General features: G+C 29.6%; 2 protein-coding genes and 1 long non-coding RNA gene across 4 annotated transcripts; 1 reads left to right on the forward strand and 2 right to left on the reverse strand.

The window, feature by feature from the left end:
* Positions 1–961: 961 nt before the first annotated feature.
* LOC145188838 (epidermal retinol dehydrogenase 2-like) lies at positions 962–10,689 on the forward strand. 2 transcript variants are annotated; one of them, XM_090088273.1, is made up of 7 exons: positions 962–4,646; positions 5,282–5,463; positions 5,825–5,957; positions 6,061–6,266; positions 8,181–8,422; positions 9,419–9,544; positions 10,259–10,689. In XM_090088273.1, exons 2-7 carry the CDS (start codon positions 5,347–5,349, stop codon positions 10,350–10,352), a joined length of 918 nt encoding a protein of 305 aa, XP_089944399.1. In that variant the 5' UTR covers positions 962–4,646; positions 5,282–5,346; the 3' UTR covers positions 10,353–10,689. The 2 variants fall into 2 exon arrangements, with proteins under 2 accessions (XP_089944399.1, XP_089944398.1); XM_090088272.1 differs by having other exon boundaries at positions 962–4,542; positions 5,335–5,463.
* Positions 10,690–17,781: 7,092 nt separating this feature from the next.
* LOC149888855 (protein LKAAEAR1-like) lies at positions 17,782–19,131 on the reverse strand. Its single transcript, XM_090088542.1, has 4 exons — positions 18,941–19,131; positions 18,481–18,538; positions 18,267–18,389; positions 17,782–17,890 (listed from the first exon to the last, which is right to left on the reverse strand). Exons 1-4 carry the CDS (start codon positions 19,072–19,074, stop codon positions 17,825–17,827), a joined length of 381 nt encoding a protein of 126 aa, XP_089944668.1. The 5' UTR covers positions 19,075–19,131; the 3' UTR covers positions 17,782–17,824.
* A 4,992-nt stretch (positions 19,132–24,123) lies between these two features.
* On the reverse strand, positions 24,124–24,728 carry LOC145189058 (uncharacterized). Its single transcript, XR_013847194.2, has 2 exons — positions 24,597–24,728; positions 24,124–24,471 (listed from the first exon to the last, which is right to left on the reverse strand). It is a non-coding gene; the product is annotated as an uncharacterized LOC145189058 (long non-coding RNA).
* Positions 24,729–26,229: the final 1,501 nt, after the last annotated feature.

Raw genomic sequence — 26,229 nt, forward strand, 5'->3', positions numbered from 1 at the left:
ATATTTATTCTCTTAAGGTAAAATAAAATACAATAGACACGACCAATAAGAGTTGCGGCTATAACTTCAAATGGCTTCATTTTTATTTTTTAATCTCTTATGAAGTTGAGATTACTCATCTGACATGGTGGAGTTATAACTAAGGTACGAGGGTGGCTGGTTACGTCCGTCTTTTTGGAGGAAACCGATAAATGTAGCTGCGTCAGTGAGGCGGAAGATAAAAAGATAAAAACGTGAGATTAATGTTAAAATCTTCTTAAATGACGGTTTTTCTAAGCTTAATAAGTAAGACTTAATAATAGCTGTGTTGGATGTCTTATACAATGTTTATTAAACCAAAGGTTTAATTTTTGCAATAGACGATTATATAAATTTAAACGTTATAAAAAAATCATTTTGTTGCTATAGGTAACCCGTTTCAAAATTTAAATCGCAGATCAACATTTAGAGTTATTAGAGTTCTGTGCAAAACCTACGCGTCCGCAAGTTTTGTTTGTCGAAGACAAGTATATACAGCTCGAAGACAACTAATAATGTCGATGAAATAATTTGTTTGATTCATTTAACAAAAATTCAGTGGTCGATCAAAATATTTTTTTTTAAATAATTTAAGGGTTAACTTGTTTTAAATTTTTAGATCACTTTATAAATATGTGACACTTTGGTTAGTAGAAGGTTGTTAAAATTACCTTTTTTTAAAAAAACTGTTTAAAGAATTTTTAAGTTAACCGTATTCCACGTAAAGGTAGTGACGTAAACTTCGTCATCGTCTTAAATGCCCCGCATGTTGATTGAGATCTAAAATATGTCGCTGTAATTTTAAAAATTTGATCATTAGTAATGGCTGAACTGTATAGTTTTTGACAAGTTTGTTATTGTTTTCTATTTATGTCATTATTACAGGTATGATGATCAAAATGAAAATCTGGGCTTTGAATTTGATTTCATAAGTTTTTGAAAGAACTTTGGAATTCTGAAATTCAAAAGATTTTTTTAGTAAAGCTTGTAATTATTTAACGCAATTTTTTAAAGTAAAGATTGTCTTTCAAGGACAAATAAATTTTTCTCGTTTAGATCTTAAATTTAATCATTATTATAAAAAAAAACAAAAAAAACAAACAAAAAAAAGCAATATTTATTTGTTAAGCTTTTTATTGGTTATAATTATTTCTTCATTTTGAGATTTATTAAACAATAAACTTTTTTAATCAAATTATTTTTGGAATTTTATTTGGAACTATTTGCGATGTTTCCATACAAAACAGGTACAAGTTCAGTAGGTATTGCTGGGTTGTTAGAGCTGGGGACAGAGGTTGCGTATGATCCCTTCTCCAATCAGTTTTAGCAACATTAATGTGCCTTTATTTATTTTTGTTTAACTAAAAGTTCTTTTGAACTAAAAGTTTTTGTAAAGAAAAATTAGTTTAATGTCAAAAAATATAGCTTAGTTACTCATTTCCTTCTCTTTGATGTTTTAAAAATAAAAGTTTACAATTGAATTATTAACTATGACAAAAAACAATTTATGTAAAACCCACCCCTTTTATGGAGTACGTTCAACCAAATATAAAGGGGCACGTTCAATCAGTAGTTCAACGTACTTGTTAAGTTCACTTTAGTAATTTGTGTAGATTAAAAGAATTTAAAATGTAAGCAATATTGTGTAACAGGATGTCTGTTAATGAACCCTCTATTATAATTACCATCATCAGTCCTAAAATAATCCACTAATTCCTGAAGTTATACTTAGATTTTATTTGACACTCAAGGTTGGAAAATAAAACTTTTTGAATACTAAAGCTGACTAATAAAACAAGAAATTCTAAAGGACTCTTCAGTCACTCAAATGTCAGCGTAATATGCTATTTATAGGTAGTGCATGTGCCAATTGTATTCATTTAATGATTAAAATGTCTGCTAAGGATAAAGAGATTATTTACAATCACATTTTCTTTATTCTCTTTTCCTCAGACTGTAGCGACGAATGAAAGAGACCGTCGTATTGCAATTGCTGTTTTGTTTCTTCCACGGTCATACAGAAGCTGGGATTTACACGAAATCAACGCAAGAATGTGTACAACATCTATCACAGGTTTCTTAAGATTGAATTTATCGAAAGAAAAAAGAGAGGAAGTTCTCGTGCATCAAAAACTAGAAAGAAAGCAATTTAGTTGATTGGGGAAAATTTGTCAAAATCCAACTTATTCCAAGCAGAAACTAGCTTGTGATTACAATTTATCACAAACTTCAGTTCAAAGTATTATTAAAGATGATCTATATATGTTGGGATTCAAATGTCGGAAGAATAAGCCTTATGCAGCAGGTGCTCTCAAGAAAGACTCCAACGAGCAAATCTTCTGAAGGCTCAGCACGCGAAATTAAATCCAAAGAATGTCATTTTTAGTGATAAGAAGGATTCACAATTGAAAAGAAATCAACTCCCAAAACCATCACGTGTATGATGTCACTTATTTAAGTATATAACTGATTGGCAAAGGAAGCATGTGCATAACACAGTGACCACTTTACCACTTTTCTCATCTCTGCTCCCCATTCATTTTTAAAAGCATTAATTTGCCTTTTTTGCATTTTTGATCAGCTTGTCAAACAATTTTTTAATGCCTAAAAGTATGTAAATCTGAGTTTAGAAATCAGTTGGTCTTTAACATCACAGGGCAACAAAAAAATATGGCGTGAATACTTTTTAGAGAAATGCAGATTAATCTTATGGATTTATTATGAAGTTTTTGTTTTATTGCAGGCCTTATTTAACTCACCAAATCTTATATAAAAATGCATATATACTGAGTTTTTTTTTGTTTGATTGTTTTTCTCGATGAAAGGACTCGTTGGTATTCTACCGTCCCTGGTAACGCTTCTCCATCATGTTCTGGTGAAACCGGACAGCTAACTTTTTAGCTTATAACAAATCTTTTTCAGAATGTTGTTTTATTGAAAATGATGTTTTATTGAAAAAGAGTTCTTCTTTTTAGTAAAATTTTTTTTTAAACATAACCATTCGACCCTCCTACGTATAAATGTGTAAAAGATGATCATTTTACACTTTTTTAAAAAATTTTGATGTTTTTTTACAAAATGTTGACCACATACATAACAAAAATGTTGACCATACTTAGAGCACATGGGCAAAAGTGTTGACTGAAAGAAAATAAACTACAGTAAGCAAAGAAGAAGAACAAGGAGGAAAAGAAGAAGAACAAGGAGGAAAAGAAGAAGAACAAGGAGGAAAAGAAGAAGAACAAGGAGAAAAAGAAGAAGAACAAGGAGGAAAAGAAGAAGAACAAGGAGGAAAAGAAGAAGAACAAGGAGGAAAAGAAGAAGAACAAGGAGGAAAAGAAGAAGAACAAGGAGGAAAAGAAGAAGAACAAGGAGGAAAAGAAGAAGAACAAGGAGAAAAAGAAGAAGAACAAGGAGGAAAAGAAGAAGAACAAGGAGGAAAAGAAGAAGAACAAGGAGAAAAAGAAGAAGAACAAGGAGGAAAAGAAGAAGAACAAGGAGGAAAAGAAAAAGTATTGAAGTTGTCATTTACCAACACAGTTAACGTAGATTTCCTAAAATTTTACTGTTTGTTTTTTGAGAATTAAAAAGCCCAGATAATTGGTATAAGAAAATTGAAATTTTACAATCCGTATATTCAAAGTTCAAAAAAATGGTGGGTGAGACGACTTTTTTTTTTTTACTTTCGGACTCGTTGCACCCAAAAAAACATTAAAATCAGACGTAATCGTTGAAAGTTTATTTCGGGCCTGTGAATTTTGAGAATAAATGTGAGCGTACTGATAATACATTTTAAGTAAGCATCAACATTTTGATTTTCCATCAACGAATAATAACGAATAATATTAGTGTTGTTACGACTTTGAAATTATTCGATTGTCGACTAAATCGATAAATGTATTCTTCAAAGTCGACAAAAATCGACTAATACATTTTTAAAATCGGCTAAGTCGACTAAAAGTCGATTTAATCGAAATATTTGAATAAAAAATTTTGTTATAATCATATACTTTAATGTTGCTTAACAATTTATTTTTTTAGATGCAACAAAACAAATAGAACTTTAAGAGAGTAAACCAAAATACAAGGTGATATGTAATACTTTTGTTTCAACCTTTCAAGAAAATGCGCAGAAATGTTATTCGATTAAATCCGTTGAATTAATTTTTAAAAAATAAAAAATTTTTGTTAATAAAAAAATTGTCGCACCATAAACTTTTGCTGATTTTAACCCATAAAGAGATTTTATTCTTTGATAAACTTCAGAAAATTTGGCTCATTTTTAAAGACGGATATAGTCTGTACTTTATTCGTTATTATTCGTAATTCGTGGAAAAACTAACCGCCGATGCTTAGTTTTAAGTACTTTTTTTTTGCCGAGCTAATCCAGTCAGACGTTTTGGCGGGCTTGAGTTATTAACTTTCCTGCGATTGTCTAGGAGAGTTGTTAATCCATCTAAAGACAAAAAAAAAAGTTCCTTAACAAATATATGAAATCGAAAGAAAAAAAATCAAACTCAAACTGTAAGTAGTTTGGTCTATTGATGTTAAAATGTTAATCATTTTATATTCTAGCGTGTTTAGAGTTACGATATTTAGATAATTATTTAAACACTTTGATATATACAGTTTGAGGTAAAGCTACAGTTAAGCGGCCTAAAATAAATTTACATTTTCGCTTTTTGCGCTCTCGTTCGTGGAGACTAAAAGCATCATTGAATAGTAGATAAAACCAAAGTAGATAAATTTCAAAGTAGTTTTTTTAGTTTTTTTTTTTTTTGAATTTGGAACTGTATAATTTTTATATAACATTTTCTATTGTTATTATGTGATTTTTATGATATTGTTTTTACTTTGTTACTTTAATATGTTATGCGGAGATTTATTTTTGATTATTTATTTACTAAAGTTATTTGTAATAGTTAAAGAATATAAGTTTAAATGATAATTGTTCATGCTGATGTGTTTTTAAGAGACATGTGGCTATGAAAATAGCCGTATTATAATAGCAAGTGTTTACCTGACAATTTTTTAAGTTTTATAGAAATTTAAGATATAGTAATTTAAAATCAAGCGCGCTGTACTACTTTTATTCCACTTCTTCTAAACTTTATTTAATTCCACTTCTAAAATTTATTTCTTTTTTGAAATCACTCATGCGTGCATACTTTTGTTCTAATTAAATGCATTCAAACTCTCCACCGTATTTTTAAAAGCGAAAATTTAAATTTATTTTAGGCCGCTTAACTGTAGCTTTACCCAGTTTGATACTCACAGCTAACTAACTCTTATATTTTTTTTTATTTTTTTTGTTAGTGAATAAAGAAGATGGCTATACTTCAAGATCTATATAGCTTTTTTGTACTTTTGGTTCAACTTTCCTTTTGGCCCTGGGAAATAATCAAATCATTTTTACCAAAAAACCGGAAAGATATCTCCAATGATGTGAGTAATTAGCTTTGTTTGAGTAAAATTTTTAAAAAACATTTTTCTGTAATACAATTCTAAAAAGATTTTTAAAAAATGATTAACAAAGTTATTTTTCATTATTTCTGTTATATAGCATTTTAAGAGTTAATATGTTATTCGACTGACTAAAGCAAATGACCTTTTAACTCTTCTTACTATTATTGTATTTCAAAAGAAATGTAGATTTGTATACAAAATAAACTAGAGTTTGATGCTAAAACTATATCCCTATCTAATACAGTTAGTTATTTTACAAACTCATAGATAAAAAAATTTTATTTCAGTAAAAATTGTAGGAGATCTTAATTTCACCTACATTTATTCTTCATTTGTTTAGATAATGTTTATAACTGGGGCAGGGAGTGGAATTGGTCGTTTAATGGCAATTAAGTTTGCAAAATGTGGAGCAACTATAATAGCTACTGATCTAAATGGTGCCACTGCTCTGGAGACTGCTAATATGATAAATTGTATTTTCCTGTAGATTTAGTTCTCTATACTAAGGTGTTTGATGTTTGACTTTTTTTTTCTTATTTATTTTGATCAGTAAAAAATGCATGATTCTTTTTAAAGCCTCTGGTGGAAAAGCTCACAGTTTTCAATTGGATGTCACAGATCGAAAAAAAGTCTATTCTCTTGCTGAAAAAATTCGTGATGAAATTGGTGAAGTTACCATGCTGGTCAATAATGCAGGGATTGTCACAGGTCGTCATTTTATGGAATGCCCAGATGAACTTATTATAAAAACAATGGAAGTTAACACAATATCTCATTTCTGGGTGAGAATACATATTTTGTGTATATTGATTCTTTTTTACACATATAATAATTATATTTATATAAGTAAAATACTTTTAGTTATTGCAAATAAAAAATGAAATATCTTTTAGGGTTCTTTTACTATTTCTAAAAAATCAATTTTATAAAATTTATTTTTCTTATGGGGCATTCCACATCAAGTGGAACCACCCATCCAACATCAACGACTCAGATTTTGATGAAAATTGGCTCACATGTTGGGCATATGGACAGAAGAAAAATATGTAAGTTTTTTTGACTTAGGTCAATAATTTCCTGAGATATGACCTTTCAAAGTCTTGACCTTTTCACTTGACCTTGGTTTTTTAAAACATCATAGCTCTTTTGCTATTATACTTAGGAAGTTGATTTTGGTGGCAAACAGAAGCTCTTGCACAGACAAACAACTTTGTGTCTATACAAAAAGTTCAGTAGAAAAGTTATTGGTCATTTGACCTTTGACCCTGGTCAATGGCAAAGGTCAAAGATTATAATTTATTTTTTACACAATGCTTTTTCTCTTGTGGATGTCCCATAAAAAAATCTTTTTGGGATTCCCATAAACAGCTTTGGGATTAATATTAAAGTATGAGTAGGTTCTAAAATATTTATCAGCCTTACAAATGTGCTATTTTGAGTTCATTTTCTGTAAATAGCCTATTGTAGATATATATTATTAATTATTTCCTTTTTTCCTTTTATTTTCTAGGTTGTAATTTAATTATTAGTTTTATATATACATACTAAGTCAGTATTAAATTATATTAGGCTTAAAGCTATATATATTTATATTAAAGTAATCAATTCATTTCCATTGAATTAGTCATCAAAAGACAACTTAGGAAAGTTTTTAGCAACTTTCAAGTTAAATTTAGATTAAAAATGGCATTTCAAGCGCAAGTAAAAGAGTTAAAGAAGAGACAACGCTATTGTTATAATCCTTTCCAATACCATGAGAAAAAATAATATGAAATATTAAGGGTAGTTACTAGTCAGCAAGTAGCTATGTATCCTTCAAAACTTACGGCTGGAGCAAAATTATGCAATACTTCCCAAAAGAGGATTACTGGCTTACCTTTTGAAATAGAATTATGTGGTGATGAAAACTCTGCAAATTGTAATAAAGAGTCAGATTCTCAAGGCAGTTCCAGATCTCAAGATATTTGTAGTGACAAGGGAGATGAAAATTATCAGTGCCAGGAAGAACTTCCTGGCACTGAGAATTTATATCTAATATATATCAACAATAGGCTATTTACAGAAAGTGATCTCAAAATAGCACATTTGTAAGGCTGATAAATATTTTAGAACCTACTCATACTTTAATGTTAATCCCAAAGCTGTTTATGGGAATCCCAAAAAGATTTTTTTATGGGACCTCCACAAGAGAAAAAGCATTGTGTAAAAAATAAATTATGATCTTTGACCTTTGCCATTGACCAGGGTCAAAGGTCAAATGACCAATAACTTTTCTACTGAACTTTTTGTATAGACACAAAGTTGTTTGTCTGTGCAAGAGCTTCTGTTTGCCACCAAAATCAACTTCCTAAGTATAATAGCAAAAGAGTTATGATGTTTTAAAAAACCAAGGTCAAGTGAAAAGGTCAAGACTTTGAAAGGTCATATCTCAGGAAATTATTGACCTAAGTCAAAAAAACTTACATATTTTTCTTCTGTCCATATGCCCAACATGTGAGCCAATTTTCATCAAAATCTGAGTCGTTGATGTTGGAAGGGTGGTTCCACTTGACGTGGAATGCCCCTTATGTTAAATTGATTGAAAGACAAAATTGAAGCTGAGAAAATATAACAACATTTTGCTCCTTTGTTGTTTGAAGAAGTAAAACTTTGTTATATTTTCTATTTGCTAAATACTTCCCTTTTTTGATTTTTAGACATTAAAAGCTTTCCTTGGCTCAATGATTAAGAATAATAGAGGTCATATTATTTCAATAGCATCTATTGCTGGCTATGGTTCAACCCCTCAACTTGTTGACTACTGTGCAAGCAAATTTGGAGCAGTTGGTTTGCATGAAGCTTTATCACTTGAACTGTATGGCTATGCAAAAGGCATAAAAACAACATCAGTGTGTCCATGGTTTATAAAAACTGGCATGTTTGAAGGAGCAAAGAGCAGGTAATAATTAAAGTAAGATACGACTGATAAGTTTATAAAAGCTTCATGTATGTTTCATTTTTTCCAAATTTAATTCAAAGTTGTTACCAGATTCTAGCATATTCTAATTTTACATAAATAGGTATATTTTGTATGTAGTATTTGTTTAAAATTATGCATAACTTGTATGATAATTAATGCAGTTATAATCCATATAACATAGAGAAGAATACAAGTTGCATTCTAGTTATTAAGTAAAAGATTTGAATGAGCAGTTTTATTGACAAAAACATTTTGAACAAATTATGGGCATTTTGTTTTTGTTTTTGTTTTTTTAAAAAAAAGCAATTATGAGCAAACTAGTTTTCAAGTGCAGAGTGTTCTCATTTGGTGACAGTTATCTTTTTTTTTTTTTTTTTTTTTTAAACTGTTTCTCAAAAGGTCAAAATTTTATGGTTTTGGAAGGTCACTGACTCCCGTAATGTTTGACTTGTTAGCTTAAAAGTTTTATCTGCAATTCTGAAATTCAAGTTTGAAATCTATAGGTTGAAAAATGTGCAACTTAATCTGAATATTTCTTTAAAATACCAATATAGCATTTTTTATTTAGAAAATCTCATTAATTATGCAAATTTTCACAAAACGCTATTTGATTAAAATGTTTATATTTTGATACACACGTACACACAAATTCTCTGTATAATGATTTTAAAAAATAAAGTTTCATAGAAAGGTTTTTAGCGCTGTATAATGATTTTAAAAGATAAAGTTCTATAAAAATGTTTTTAAGTGAGGAATTTCAAGCCAATAACTATATATAAAGCAACTATCAATCTTGTTTTTTTTTTTTTTTAGCATCTGTGTCTTAGTGCACATAACTCTTGACTTAATCTTGACAAAAAATTGATGGAGTTTATGAGTTTAACTAAAAATATTTTTTATTAAACATTGTATTTTTATTGATCCATTTCAATAATAAAGAACGTTCTTAGGAAATATACTTTACTTTCACTTCAGCTTACCAGTGCTTTGCCCAATGTTGGATCCAGAATACACTGTTGATCGTATTGTGGCTGGGGTTCTCAATGATGAGACGCGTATTGTTATTCCCAGAAAAGTTTTTCTTTTGATTATTTTAAAACAGTAAGTTTTTAATGTTTTTTTTTTATTGTTGACTGTGTTCTGGGCAATGATATATTACATATAGTAGATGTCTAACTTCTATCCAAAAAGTGAAGCCGAATGACATAATGTTGTGGAAGCCATTTCTAATTAGGGCAAAAAAATTTATCTAGCTATATGATACCTTAAAAATTAACGTTTAAATGGTGAATTCCTGTGCTACTTATGATTGTTCTAATAGATACATGAAAGGAAGTGACATACCTTTTCACAGATTTCAAAAAATAAAAAAACTCCAAGTTGTTTAACTTGGGACAGGCACTTTTAGAGCATTTCTATGGATTATGATATAATATAAAAAACCTAGGCTCATAAAAAAAACTTAACTAAGTAATTATTAAAACAAGTTTTTCAATGATCTTTAATTTATTGGGAACTTTAAATGCTCTCAACATGCATTTTTAACTTTTATTTCACACGTCAGATATAGTTTTTGCCCTTTTTACAAATGGCGGATTAAATTTGTAAACAAAAAAAAAGCGGCTTCACTTTTCGTCCAATAGAATCCTGCAAGTTAGTTATCTAGTGTACATATATATATCATTTGTTCTCAGTAATGACTTCAATTTCTCATTTTAACTCTTTAGAATTCTTTTATGCTCAAGTGTCTGTAATTCTAAACATAATTTGTAAATTGTTTCTTTTCTGAATCTTTTATTATTATTACCATTGTAGGGTGTTGCCGTTTAGTCTTTCGTGTAAGCTCTCCGATTATTTAGAACTAGAATCTCAAATGGCTGGTTTTGTTGGAAGAAAAAAATGTTTCTAAATTATCTCTCTTTTTTCTTTTTTTCAAATTTTAAAGATTTTTTACCTATATTACTTTTTAATCTCAAAAGTTGTTTTTGATTATAGATACTGAGATATTATTTTTGAACATGTAATTAGGATACTTTGATTTTTTTTTTTAGTTTTATTGATTTTTTTGATTTTGTTTTGTAAATCTTTAAAAGGAAATTTTTCTAGGTTATTACGATAATAAATTTTTCTAGATTATTATGATAATAAGTTAGTACAAAATAATTTTTTAATGAAATTCTTATTCGAATTTCACCATTTTTGAAAAAGGAATTTCCCTACTCCCATTCAAATAAATTTTATTTTATTATATCGAGTATTTCATTGTCGAGTGTTTTATTATGTCGAGTATTTCATTATGTTGAATTGGCGGAAGAATATGCGGTCTCGGCTAACAAAAGGTACGTTTATAACATTTTTTGTACCAACATTCAGCTCTTTCCGCACTGACCGAACTTTTTTTGATCGATGGTGTTTCTTGTCGCGACTGTCCTAGAGACAAATAAAACAAGGAACTTTGTGTATCCTCCTTGTTGACCTAGAAGAAAGTTAACCATTTTCAAATCAACAAAAACAACCCAGTTGTGGTCTTGATACTACTGCACCTCGGGAACGAAAAGGAGGAAAAACCAGAGCTCAATTTCTACAAAAAATATTATAAACAATGAACAAGTTTTAGAAGAAGAGTGTGAAAACGAAAGAAGGGCGGCTATATTGGAGACATTTATAATATTAACTCAAATACCAATCAACTAAAGTTTGGAAATATTAAGAGAGAAAATTTACTTTTACATCAATTCTTTTAGTATTACTAATGTTCTCCAGTTTTGTTTGTTCTAACTAAAAAAAATTATGCATTTTACCATGCACAGAGATATTGTCATTTGTTTGCCCCCCTTTTGGAAACAAAGTGCCTCTTGTCGAAGTTTACTGTTCCTGTATTTAATACAGTTCAATAACATTTTACATATGATAAGGTAAGTATGCGAAATTCTACTGTTTTGTGCTACATAATGTGTTCAGTTAAATTTACAAATTATTACTTATTAGAGTTACAAAAAGGATTTGAAGTTTTTTTCAATAACTCAGAAGCTTTATTTAGAGAACATGGTACAACGTATTTTATTTAAAGAATTATCCATCGTTAGCTACAACTTTTCCCCATTTTTCAGACAACATACGGGTTCAATTTTGCAACATGTAGCCGAGCGTTGTCAGGCTGAAAGATCATTCAGTCATCTTTTGGCATATTGATGGCGTTTGAGCTTTAATGCTAGACAAAATTGTATCAATTGTTTTTGGTAAAGTTCCCAGTGATGGTTTTGTAAGGCTGGAGTAGCTCATAGTAGATCACTCCGAGCTGATCCTACAAAATACACAGCATTAGTTTCTTTTCATAAATATCTCGGTCTTGCCATTAAAGTTGATGCACGGCTGGGTTTACCCAAAGTTTTCTGTACTTTAGGTTATCGTAGTAGATACACTTTTCCAATATGGATTTTGGAGCAGTTGTTCACAAATGAAAAAAAAAACGCTCGACCTTTTTTTGGCTAGAGTTCATACGGAACTCAATTTCCTTGTTTTTCACCACACTCATGATCTCGAGACGGTTTGAAATCGCTTTTTGATTCATTCCAAATGGTTCAGTAAACTCCTCTTGAGTTTGGCATAAATCTTTGTCCACTAATGCCTGATTAACATACTGATTTATAGTGGGAAATGGTGCTTCAGCATAAATATAGTTATAAGGCGGTCCGATGCAATTTAATGCTAGTTACACCCCCCAACATTAATCCTAAGTTACACCACATTAATCCTGAGGTGTGAACATTTTGTCCAAAAAGAGCAAAGAGACGTTTTAGTACTGAATGACTTGGATTAAATACTACTTGAATTGTTAAAAAATTTATTCATGGTTATGAAATTCAAAGTCTTTATCCCAACATCGAAATAGCATTGCGAGTATATTTGAGTATTCGCGAGTATTGATTTGAGTGTTCCTGTGATTGCAGTATCATGCCACGTTAGCATCATGTGTTCCTGTGATTGTAGTCTCGTGTGAAAGCAGTTTTAACAAACTGATTTAACAATCAATTACTTCAGATCCTCTATGATACAGGTCCTCTACGGTGTTATCTGCAAATTTATGCATAACATCTATTGAGAATAAATATGCGAATTCACTAAATTGTCAAAATTATCCAAGAGTTTATATCTATAAGACCAGAAAAGTAAAATTTTAAAAGTTGGCAAAGCTCTTCCCCTTTTTCTTAGTCAATTTTGTTTTAAATAATATCTAAAATAAAAATATACCTCAAAATAAGTTCTTAAAATATAATAAACTCTCTGTTTTAAATACTCTGCACAGCTTTTTTTTTTTTTAGTTGAGTTATTTAAAAGTATGATAAGGATTTTTTTTGTTTGAGTTATCGGACGAACAGACTGAAGGGGAGTGACTCTTGCAATGCTAGTAACACTTTGGATCCACAGTAACATTTGCTCTTCCTAATAATGTTAAAAAAAAAAAAAAAAAAAGGTTTGTATCAGGGGATTTATTATTTCGTTCGTATACCTAAAAGAACTATTATAATCTGTACAGCAGGTTGGCTCATTTGGCGGAGATCTCTAGTTAAAAAATTTTCTTAAAAACAAAGTATCGATGTATGAGAAGCGAGCAACTCTTTCTAAGTAGGATTTCATTTAATTTAACCAGGATCCTAGGTATAATTAGAATTTTGCATGTGAAGACCCAAGCACGCTTGGGCTGAAAATATTTATTTTAAATGCACATGTGTTAAATTCTAAATGTTTGAAAGTCAAATCCAAATACAACAATAAGCCATCTGACCGCAACAGCAGCACATAAAAGTTGCACTAGTTTACAATAAAATAAGAAACTTAAATGCACTGAAAAAATTTCATTAATAAAATTTGTAACTTTTTTTATTTCAGTATGGTTATTTTTCTATTTGAAAATATTAAAGATTGGCTTTTCTTAATGGTACACGAAACGATTAACAACCGAGTAATAACCCATGTAGCTGCAGAAGTAATATCACAATAATAATTATGCTTATAAAATAGATATGCATAACCCGGAAGCTAAAGGATAACCGACGAATCGAGAATAGTTTTATTTTTTCGAAAAATAAAACTATTCTCGATTATCACGTAGCACAAACAATTTATCAGCACAGTGGAGTATTTCACTTGAAAAGTTGAACAAAATTATTTTGTGTTTATTATCGATGTGATATGTAGTAAAAAGAAGTTTAGGGTCATTATATTGTATTAAAAACGATTGATCACACATGAAATGTAAAAAATTTATATATTGAAACAAAAAATACATGTTTTTATACATCTTACATACTTTACAAATATCTACAACTTTACAACTATTTAACATAATGACAAATAGTTAAATTAATAATACTGAAAAGGATAATCACACTTGAAAGATGCATTTAAACCTATACTGGGTTTCTTAATCACTGAACTTAATCCTTAGGTTATATCTGTTGTCATGAATTATTTTTCGTTAAAGAATTAAATCCTATGGTTAATCCGCTACAAGGGACTAATGATTTGACAACCAAACAATTTGAAATTAACAATTTAAATTTATTATTATACCCCTATATTTAATCCTAAAAAAAATAAAATATTTTGTACATGTCAATGCAATCGTTTTCAATCAGAATTAATATATGATATGTCGTCAATCGTCATCGCTTGTGAGTCTTCTAATGTTTCCGGCATCTAGAGTCCTATTGTCTCACTGGAGAACGGTTTTCTTTTTTTCTGAGCTCTTTTTCTCATACTGCTTAGCAAAGGATCCGAAGTTAGCAGAAGTCTGTTTAAAATATCTCTATTACAGTTTTTTCGCGAAGACTTCCTCGCATAATTCTGCCGATAAAGACGGTAATGTTTGTTTCTGGCTTCGGCTACTTCTTCTGATAGCTGGCCAATAGGCAGTATAGCCTGTTCAATTATTGTGGTGCCATGTCTTAAAACTTTATGCAAAGTCGGCGTCATTGGGTGCCATCCATATAAATCAACATAAAGTTTAGCCGTCTCATTTGCAAAATTTTTAAATTTTTTAAAATTAATTTGATGCCCACTCGAAATTGCTTCCAAAATGACATTACATTTTTTTATAAGAGTTATATCAACCCCTGTGATGCGGGAAGCGGTTAAGGGATCGGCGAAAAATCTTCTTGATGTATTCCCATCATTACTGTTCCCAGATCAAGCCTTAGGAATATCAACCAACAGCCCTAATTCATCTTTAAAGGCATTTTGAATTTTTTGTTTTGTTTCCGCTACTAATTTTTTATCTTCTTCTGTTCTTGCTTGCCATTTTTTTTATTGGTATTTTATACGATATATGCAGCAAGGATTCAAAAAATCTGATTCTTGCGTGCAGTATTGATGGCCCAAATTTCAGTGATTCACAACTTTCTGTGGTTTTTTTATTCAAGTCATTAAAATCTTTTGAAGTTTGCCCACATATATAGCATCTCATTATTGATGTCGTATTTGTAGCAGCATTGCAAACTTTTCCATCAATCATAGTAAAAAGAAATACATGCTTTATTTGCAAACTACCACCAAAAGCGTTTATTATTTCACTTTTTCTCAAGCTTTTTACTTGGTTCTCTACGCATTCGATTTCATCATTCGTTACGTCTTTGCTCTCCCGAATAAAACGTATTCTTATTGGTCGACAATACCTTGTAGATGATGGTGCTGGATTTTGCCGAAGCACCTTCTTTTGGTTACCAATATGGCATATGAGCCGTAGGGGCACAAAAGAACTTTGAAATATGTTAGCGTCACTATCGTCGCTATCGTCGCTGTTTTGAAACTTTTGTTTAAACGTTTGTTGTTGCGAGCCATCACAACACCATTTCGAAATTAATTCTAAATTATTTCTTTCTTTTTCATTTAAAGTTTCAATAATTTCGTTCAAATAACATCATAATCGTCTAGACGTGTGATCCAGAAAATCTTGTAATTTAATTTCTGAACAAGATTCTGTAACTGTTATCAATTCTTCTGGTGGATAGCATTCCACTTTGGCTTTTTTTTTATAAGTGAATAACATGGATAGATATTCTTGTTGGCTGCATGAATAATTTCATATTGTTTTTTAGTCATATCAGCTTCCACAAAAATTGACAACGCTTCTGATGTTGTGTGCTTTTTAATGATATCTTCAGTAGATGTGTCACTTTTTCTATATTATTTGGCTTTTGTTGGTGTAAATAAAATTTCCTTTATAACGTTAGACGCGTCACTGTTCCCTGCAGCACGTTGACTCATTTGAGCAGCATACATCAACTGCTCACAAGGTATATGTGCCCTTAAAACCTTTGTTTTTCGCCTTCTCGTTGGTGAACTCGATTAACAAAATTCTTTTGACAGTCGGCCGGGTTTTGCTACCGTCCAAGTTGGTAGAGCTATGGTAGTATTGAGCTATTGTTTATTATTTTTTAAAAAACGCTCTCTTTTACGGCTAGCGTCTTCCCATTTTTGTTTAAATTGGAACTTAAAAGGTGAAAAAATGGTTTTTAGTGCACTTTCTTCATTTGCAGGGCATTTAGTTATGTTTTTAAGGTGTTCTAATAAAAACACGAATTTGTCGTCAATTTTTTTCTCGGAACTTTGTTCCAAAACTTCGTAAAGTGATTATCTAGTCATCTCTATTGTGATAGCTTGAGATTCTGCAATAAAAATATGAATTAAATTAAATAAAAATTTTAATCACAAAAAAATGTTTTTGCCTTATTGAATAAAAAAGTTAAAAAAATCTTAGGGCGCGCACATGCGCAACTTTTTTTTTTTTAAATGGTAAATAGAGTATCTGAGCTTTACGTGAAGCACAAGCTCGTAGCTTAGTAAGGCTTAATTGATATTCAAAAACACTTTTTAATATCTTGTATGCAAAAAAAAAACGTTCAATTTTTTACATCAAATATAATTGATGAGAAATGTGACAGTAACATATAAAATAGAAAAAATAAATATACTAAAAGTATGAGCTTACTTTCTTTTTCAATATCCATTATGATTTTTAAAATTTGTCACTAACCACAAACTCAAAAAACGATTTGTAATAATGCTCGTCAACAGGAACGTTGAAAAACAATTGAATTCATTACCACAATTACTCGATTTTTAAAGCTGCCCCAATAAGGTGGGAGGGAGATGGGTAACCGAAATGACCATTTAGGGACGTAACCTTTATTAAGCTTTAACAATGCGCCAATAAAAACAGATTTTGACAAAATTTTGAAAATTGACTTTTGATCAACTTTTTCGTATAAATACTCCACCGTGGCCCGGTTAAAGTGAAATGGGAAATTCCATGGACACGAGACAAAAGTTACCTAACAGAGCCAGCTCTAGACGATTGTTTTTATGTTTCATTAATCTTATTTTTCAATGATCTTTTCGAAAAACTTAATTTTTTATCATTAGTATACTTAAATTTTAAGTTAATCTTACCATAATAAAAAAAAAGTTTAAGACTAGAAGAAAAAAAGAGTAAAATTAATATGTTAAGCATACCTTAATTTAGAATTTATAAGCTTAAAATACCGCACATACTAAAAATCATAACTTAATCCAAATTTTCAATAACAGCTAATAAACTTCATTGGTAAACATTAAAGCTTTTTTGTACAATAAAATTTTTCTGTATTAAAAGAACTTTTAGTTTAACACTACACGAGCTCAAAAAACTTAAAAAATAATAATAAATATTTTGCGCGAATATTATTTTGTTGGGAAAGTTTTTAAGTTTTCATTTTAAAAAATGAAAGGTCTTATAATCCCCTTCTTTCAAGTTTCATCTCAATCATAACCTTTTTTTCTTCTTCGTCTTTCATTTCTTTTCTACACTATCTCCTTAAAGTTGAACTTAAAAGTATTTTGAAAAGTACTTTTCTACTTTATCTCCCAACAGTTTGCGAGGTTAGAATTATTTTGTTCTATCTCCAAGTTTAAACGTTGGGAGAAAGTTTTTGATTTATTTCTTAAAGTAAAGGTTATTGAAAATTTCAGCCTTAATTTTTAAAAAAATAATAACTAATGCTTTAAATAATTTGTTTAAACAAGTTATTTAGAAAAAAACTTGTAAAATAGAGCGCATTTTAGAAGTAATTATTACTTACTAAAATAAATAACTCATTTTCTCCCAACTTTTAAAATAGGAGATAGAACAAAGTAATTCTTACCTCGCGAGTTGAGCCTAAAGGTATTCTGATTTGAAATATTGCTCAGTAAAGGATTTGGGAGAAAGGGATCAAACAATTAACATTGTTCAGTTACGAAAAATAGTAAGAAGTGAATGCAGAGAAAAAAAGGTGGATAAAATAAAAGAAAAACTTTCAATTCTGACATTTTATTGTTCATTAGAAATAAAAAACTTTTTGTTTAGCACAAAATGCGTCCGGTTTCGAGCCCAATTTCATCTTCCATCAACGCTTCAACGCGTATACGCTATAAGGAAAATAACAAGCAAGTTATCTAAATATGACTTAAAATTTTATTTAGGATTTGGAAAAACTATTTTGTCCATGTTAATATTAACGTTTTATTGCTTGTTTTGAGATCATAATCTAGGATGTGGAGGTTCATTCATAAGGTTTTTTTATCGAAAAGTGACCTTTTAAATAAATGTTAGTTAGCAGAACAAAAATAAAATAAAATTCATCATCGGAGTGAGAATTAAGGTTTGCAATCTTTATCACTTAATTTATAAATTAATTTAAAGGCTGTTTTATTTAAAATTGTAAAAAAAAATTGTTTCTTTAACAATTTTTATGTAAACGTAATAGAATGGCGGCTAGTTCAACTATTTATATCAAAACTATACCTGCTTTTTAGATAATAAATCTTTAAATTCTATTTTTATAGGAATTAAAGGGACAAGCGCTTGCAAGCGCACCGCTTCCACAGCAGTTGACTGCGATGATATCAAAAAGTTTATTTCATAGGCCTAAAATATCAAGAATATTAAGAATTTAGAGGAAAACAAGTATGCGCTGAAAAATATTAACAGTATGAAAGCCAACTATCGGCATTCTTACCTTTCTTAGGTAAAACCTGTCTCGTAAGTTCTTCACTCGTTCAGCAGCCTCAATCACCCTAAATACATTTCAAAAATAAGATATTAAATAAAACTGTAAATGTTTCATCGACAAGTCTTATACATGGGCGGTGTTGTACAAAACTCGATCGCACGGCTTTTTCGCATTTTGTTAAAAAATGCATTTGAAATTTCGAAATCTGTAGGATTCCAAATTTTGCAACATACTCTTTTAATCTTTAAAAGAGTCGATTCATTAGCTATCATCTGGTATATTATTGTAAAATGTAGAACTCATGAAAAACACTATGATGGTATTTATAACTCAAAAAAATAAAAAGCCATGTGGCCTAGTTATGCAAAACACCGTCCGTATGCAAATCATGGATTGATAGAAGGGATATTATTCTTCTCTACAAAGCCTTCCGTTTGGTAAATAAATGAATCTTTGTTCTTTTTACTTTCTCCTATTAATGTTTTTATTTTTTTCTTCTGAAGGACAACTTTTTATTAAGGTCGCTACCATTTTTACTGTTGGCCGTTTTATGCAATTTAATGTTTTCATTTCAAACATCATAAATAAATTCAATACCATCTACACAATGTTAAGATCATAAACTATATGAAAAAATATTTCTTGATTTTACTAAATGCATCTACTGCACATACAGCAAATTCAAATTGAAATAACAAGCATAGCTTTTCTAATACATTTACTAATGAAGCTCGACTTGCACCCTTAAAATTTTTCTTTTATCATTAAAATAATAAAAGCAAATTAATATTAACATGATATTATTTCTCTGACGAATTTTTAGAAAATTCTTACAAAATTATTTCAAAATATTTTTCTGCCCCTTTCTTTAAGTCTTTATTCTATTACAAATATAAAAAGTATATTAAATTTTTATTTGTGAGACCAGTTCTTTTAAAAATCGAACTTTTCTATTTTCGAACAAAGAAACTAATGATTGTTTAAGTAAGTATTACAAGGGACGAATATTTGCGTCCAACTTAAACGTCATTAAACGTCATTTTTTACTGGATATTTTTCATTTTGCGAAGGATACAAAATGAAATAATTGCAATTAATTGCTTGCAACGGTAATGAAAAAATCAACATCGTTAACGTCGTTTAGTCTATTTGTAATAAAATTAAACGTGGTGTATAGTAAAGCTTTAACAAACGTCCTTTTTATTGAAAGTTGAAAGATAAATTTTATGGGAAAATTAAAGAAAAAGAAAAGGAATAAAAAGTAAATATAAAAATCATTTTCAGAGTCAAAATTTAAACAAATACAAGAATATCACAAAAACCCGTTAAGATTAAAAAAAAAAGTTAAACGCATGATAAGTTTTATCCAAAAATTATGTTAGTTAAGATCATATTTTATTCTATAAGTTTAGACAATATAGTTATGTATATAGTTTATTATAATGAAACTAATGGTTTACATAGTCACCCATCAATTGGTCCATCTGAAATGATTAATCACTACCTAAATCTTCTTATTGAGAAAATTAGCTTTGACAAAAAAAAATATGTTAATGGGAGATTTCAGTTTTGACTTCCGATGAGGTTTCACATAATTTAAAATGGCTGGTTTCCAATCCTCTTTTTCCTTTTATTATGCAGGCTGTAGGGATAATCACTCATTCTAAGACAATAATTGATAATATTTTTCTAAACTTTTATTTTCCTGAAATAATTTCAGGTAACCTCACCACTTCAATATCTGATAATCTTGCTCAGTTGATAATTCCACATTCCAAAACGCAAATTTCACCTGAACCTGTTCGTGGTGGGGCTTTAAAAACTTTAAAAAAGCTGAATTTATCTAAGAAATTTCAAATATTGGATGGGATGACCCTTGAAAAACAATTACCTTTTCAAAAAGCTAAAGAAAAACTGAAAAAGCTGTCATAATAAACCTTGGTTAACGAAAGGTATTCACAAAACGATAACAATTAAAAAAAAACTTCACAAAAATTATTTAAAACAAAAAAAACTGCAGAATGAAAAATCACCAACTATATCTTCTTTTCTAATGTGAGCAAAGTCTGTAAAAAAGTGATGTTTATACAAACACCAGTTTGGTTTTCGTAAAAAGCATTCTGCGACTCTCGTTCTTATCGAAATTATAAAAAATATTAGAGTAACTATTGATAATTGAAACAATGTTTTTAGGGTTTTTATTAATTAGTAAAAAGCTTTTGATCCTATAACACATTAAATTCTCCCATTAAAGCTTAACTATTATGGTATACGCCATACACTTGCAGTGGTTTAAATCATACCTTTCCAATCGTCAACAATTTGTAACTTTAAATGGCATCTCAGATATTTAAAAGCGTTCTAATTGGTATCCCTCAGGGATCCTTATTAGGTCCTCTCCTCTTTACTATCTATATCAATGCTCTTGATCTTTCTATCAAACATTTATTTCGCTGATGATACTAATCTTCAATTACAAGTTCTCTTAAAAGAATAAAAAAGATATACTAATCAGGATATAGGCTAGCCTCGTTCAATGGCTTCGAGCAAATTAAGCCGTTCCAACGGTATTTTAACAAAAGTTCGACAGCGTTAGCATTAAATCGTCAATTAATGTTAACATTAAATCGTTACAATTTATATATTAATTCCATTGCATAACACTGTATCCAAATCATAGTTTAGTTGATAGTTTAAAAGTTGTGAATATTCTGAAAAATGATAGTAGACGAGCGAAGAAATATTTGACTTTTTGTGCAAAATTCGAAATTTCATGTGGTGTATTTTTTAAAAAAACCAAATATCACTGCCGGTAGCAGCCGCCCTTAAAAATTTGTATTATTATTCAGTTTAAAACCTGTAATTACACATAATGGAAGTAGTTGTGTACGAAAACATTTCTATCATTTTAGTTAGGAATTAATTTTTGAATAACAGATAAAAAAAATGGTAACCTACGGTTCTTACAAGAAGATACTAACAATGTTTGTTAAATTTGAACTCTCTTAATAAAAGTTTAAAAATATAACAGAAATTTTGTATAGAAGAAAATAAAAAAATCTTTACATTCATTTAGCAATAATTCCATGGATGGAGAAAAGTCTGTGATTTAAATTCTCTCATTATGTGTTTTTTTTTATACCAAAAAAAGTCAGTCATAATTTTGAACATAACTTAATTTTTTTTCATACCACTGATAGGGGGTGGGTGGGATGGGGTTGGGTAGAGGAAACTGCAAAAAAATTTGGATGTTAACTTGATTCCCCTGAAGTTTTTTTTCCAAATCTTTCAAAAATTCTTAAATGTTTTACTGTTATAATAAAAAAAAACCTGTTTTTAAAACCAAAACCGGTATTGAGATCAAAACATGCAACGAAATTCATTCAATTAAATTTCTCGCTCTAGAATCCAAAAAAAGATTAATGTGACACAAGTGAAAAATATAAACTAATCGTGAAGCCCTCTTATTAGTTTCAGTTTATTAGTCACTTTATGAAAGACTCAATGGATGAGGATTGTTGTTACAACAATCATTCGGCTCTTTGATTACATTCCGACGCGTTGATACAATAAATCGCATGTGTTCAAACAAATTAGTACCGTCAACTGAGGTGACACTTTTGTGATTTTTTTTTTGCTGCAAATTATTTTCTTATTCACTAAAAATGAGCGGATCAGAGAAATCTACATAAAAAGAACTTAAAACCAAGAAACACAAGAAATAACTTTCAGGAAAACAAAATAACAAATAGTGGCGAAAGTCACCCTAATTGATGGTAATAAACTATTTTACTAAGTTACTGAAAAATATGTAAACCCAAAATATGACAACTTTTAAAGTTTGATGGCTTCCACATGGCCTACCTTCGATTAGTTTATCATTGAGTGTTTTCATTTGTCACGTGTGGACTCCATTTGAGCATGGTTTATTAATAATAATAATAAAAAAAAATGCTGCGGTATGAAATATTTTACAGTTAAGATACTTATTAAATTTATTAGAGCAGAATATTCATTTCTCACATTTTTTTTTTTGTTTTTTGTTTTTTAAAAAAACAAAACAATAAAGCTTAGTTAATTACACGACCAGTAGTAATAACCGTTCGGAATCATACAATCTAACAACCGTTCGGATGCTCTTACATTTTCAAAAACTAATAAAAGCCGATATTTGAGAGGTTTGACTTTTAAGTCACTTATTCAATAATGAATCTCTAATTAACATGGACGACTAAATTAGTACATGGATATGCGTAGGGCGCTTCATAAAACCCTTATTTAAATAACGTCTATTAGACAACCGGTAGTAATTTAGATATTGCATGTTCACATTTTAATCAGTTGTAAAACCAATTGCTGTTATGCAAATATAGCAAAATAAGCTCATGAGAAGAAAAATCTTTACTGTATCAACATGTCCTATACTGCTTTTATATTAAAACTGCCTACTGTCTACTTGGTATGTGTGTAATATTGAGTCAAAATGTTGCCTTGATAAGTCAACTTATTGATTTGATAAAACAATAGGCACAAAACTTGCGCTGCTTCCTTTAAAATAAAGGAAATGGAAATTTTAAATCAATTATGCACCCCCACCCCCCGTTCTCCGCTTATCTTCCTTAGAAGTTTAACTCTATTAAAAGATTATTTATTATTTCATGCAATGTGGTCAAAAGCATTTTCTTGATGAAAGCAAGGCGTAATAAAACATGCCAGCGATAAAAAAAAAAAAAAAAAAAAAAAAATCTTTTTTAACCATCTCCTACGGATTCTTATGACTATGTGTGCTGAGCCCGTGAGTAATAATAAAAAAGTCGCATCACCCAGCATCATTTTCACATCTGAAAATTACGGAATATGAGGACTTTATTTTTTAGAAAGTGAAGTACTGCCAATAATTCCACTTTTTAAATTATTTTTCAATTACTTTAATAGTTAATAAGTCTCAAAACAACTTGTTTGGAAATAAATTTAGTCCATAAAAATTAAGGAGGTTAAATTTATAAGAAGAAAAAAAAGAAATATTTTTAGAAACTAATCGAGTTGGATTTTGATAATTTAAAATAACAAACCGGCGTCAGTTATAAAATTTTTGGCCTAAATATGAGAAAATGACGTCTTTGAATTAACTGTAATGCGGTTTGAAAGTATCCTTCCTTCCTAATATGTAAAAAAAACATTTTTCATTTTTGTGCATATGTCGATACTGCATGATATATGCGTAGATGCTGCATTGTGAAAACTGTTAATAGTTTCGAATACATAAATCTGAAAAAATTCAAATTTAACATCAAATTGGCACCTAACTAAAAGAAATATCTCAAACGAAATCAATGTAAACATTGATTCTGTTAAAGGCTTTATTCACGGTTAACAGCTTTTTCACAAAAGAAAATGTTCCTGCAAGAACTTTTTTTAAGCTAATGAATAGCACTTCTTTTCATCTTAAGCAGGCCGGATATTTCCTTTAATACCAGATAATTATGAATATTTGAGACCCAAATACAATCACTCAACTAATCGTACAATCGCCCAACTAATCGTACATTCGCCGAGCTAATCAGAACTTAATTTCTTAGTTAAATATTTACTGATTTTTGCTTTACATAAATATGGGTTAAAAAAAGAGAGAGAGAAAAGTCACACAAATAACAATTTAACGAACATAACAGAAAAAAAAAACTGTATTGGTGATATCAAATTCCAGCTTGTTTTTAGTCAAATCTTTTGCGAAAAGGTCCTGAGATATAAACTTTGCCGAAAGACATTAGAGTAATTACCAACCCTCTTTACCATCCTTTAAGCGAACAGCTACTTCATAAGGGATTTTAACACCTTTGAATAAAATCTCATTTAGAGGCTTCAGTTGCTCGATGCAAACTTCAAACGGAAGGCAGCAGACATACCAACTCGCACAAAATCCTGCAATCGGCCAAGCAATAAATAAAAGTACAATAAACCAAATTATCGCCCACAACACATTCATAATGGCAAATCCTAAAAGGTGAGACACAAAAACATTGGTAGTAAAAGATAAAAGATAAAAAAGAAATAATATTTTAAAAATGTAATTAAAAATTAAGACAAATAAAAAAGCAGTTAAAAAAAACAAAAAAACTTACGTATATATCAAAGTGTTTAAAGCTTAGTTATTTGAATAATGACATACAAAAGTATCTCTATTATGAAACGATAAGTTGGCTTTATTTCAAAACAAACTGTGCTCTTCACCGTAGATATCGGCAATTGTAATTAAGTAAAGTTGAATGCTCGTAATTGAAGCGTTTTAAAAAACGTTGGTGTTTACAAATCGATTAAATACAAAAGTTAACGCACGGTTACTAAAGTTTTAGGATAGTTCAAAAGGCCATAATTCCTTTTTTTTTAAAATCAAAAAAAAAAAAAAAAAAAAAAAAAGATTAAGATGGAGTTCTTCTTCTCTGTTTTATTTCATCTCAGACATTTTCGAAACACCATTTCTTCTGTTTTTTTCCAACTCAAGCGAGCATTTTAGGAAAGCCGATTTACGAATACATGTTTATTTTAGCATACCAGCTCGTCGCGTAAACCACTCTTTTAAAATTAGCCCAAATTCATCGATCAGGCGACAAACTTTTTGCGACCTCTTCAAGATACAAAACTACTCCATTTGCATAATGTGATATCATTAGATGTAGGCCAGAAAAGATATTTTTAGAGTGATGTGCATCTGAGAAAAGAATAAGTTTCTTCTCGATGCTCTTTTAGTTAATCAGATTGTGCAGCCACTTAGAGCAAAATAAGATTTTGGACTTGGCTTTAAACTTTGCAGTCGGTCAAGAGCAGAAGGTCCCATAAAATTAACAACTTATCGTCACACAGTGAATCAAAAAAGTGAAAAAACGGCAAAAGTTCTATGACCATCAAATATAAACATGTGATACCGAAAATAACTTAGTTTTAATTAGACAATATAATTAGTTAGTTATTTAATTACTTAGACAAAAAAACTAAACTTTTTTCTCTAAATGTTTATTTTATGTATACGAAATTTGTCATTTCTTTAATTAGGACTTTCTTAAAGCATAGCACTTTGTTAGGTCACACCACGGTACATCAATACTGGCGTTTTTGGGTCAGGAAATTTAAATTTCTTAAAGAAATAAACTTTACACATACTTTAGACACGTATTAGGAACGCACGCATGTCAGTGTCATTTATAATACGCGCGCAAATTATAATTTTAAAAAAATTCGGATTTCTCGATCCCAAATACCATATAGTCGTTGCAGCAAGCAAAACGCGTCCAAAAAATTAAATCTTAAAGGACATACAAAACAACTGTTTATTTTGTCAATATCATGTAATCAGCTTTAAATCTTTGTGAATTCAATAATTTTGTAACAATAGTTGAAATATGATACAAATAAATAAAATAAATAACACAAATGCTCCTTGTACTAAACAACAGTTTTCATTAACAAAATAAACTTCGAAATTTTTGACTTCAGTGGTTTGCTTCCGACAACGACGATATATTAGAAAATATCCAAATACCATATATTAGAATACCACGTATTTTTTAAATAAATTTTACGAGTGTTTAAAGCGGGTACTACACACGCTTAAGCATGTTGGAGTCTTTATGCGCACAAAGATTGATTTAAATAACAAAATTCGGGTTCCTCAAGCGAAAACGTGCACATAAACAAAAATTAGAACAATAAACTTGGATTTAAAAAACCAAAATATTATCTTACTTTTCTATAACCAAA

Source organism: Hydra viridissima, unplaced genomic scaffold (assembly GCF_058129835.1).
Source record: "Hydra viridissima isolate aposymbiotic clone 2 unplaced genomic scaffold, HvirCarnegie_v1 scaffold_5, whole genome shotgun sequence".
Classification (NCBI taxonomy): Eukaryota; Metazoa; Cnidaria; class Hydrozoa; order Anthoathecata; family Hydridae; genus Hydra; species Hydra viridissima.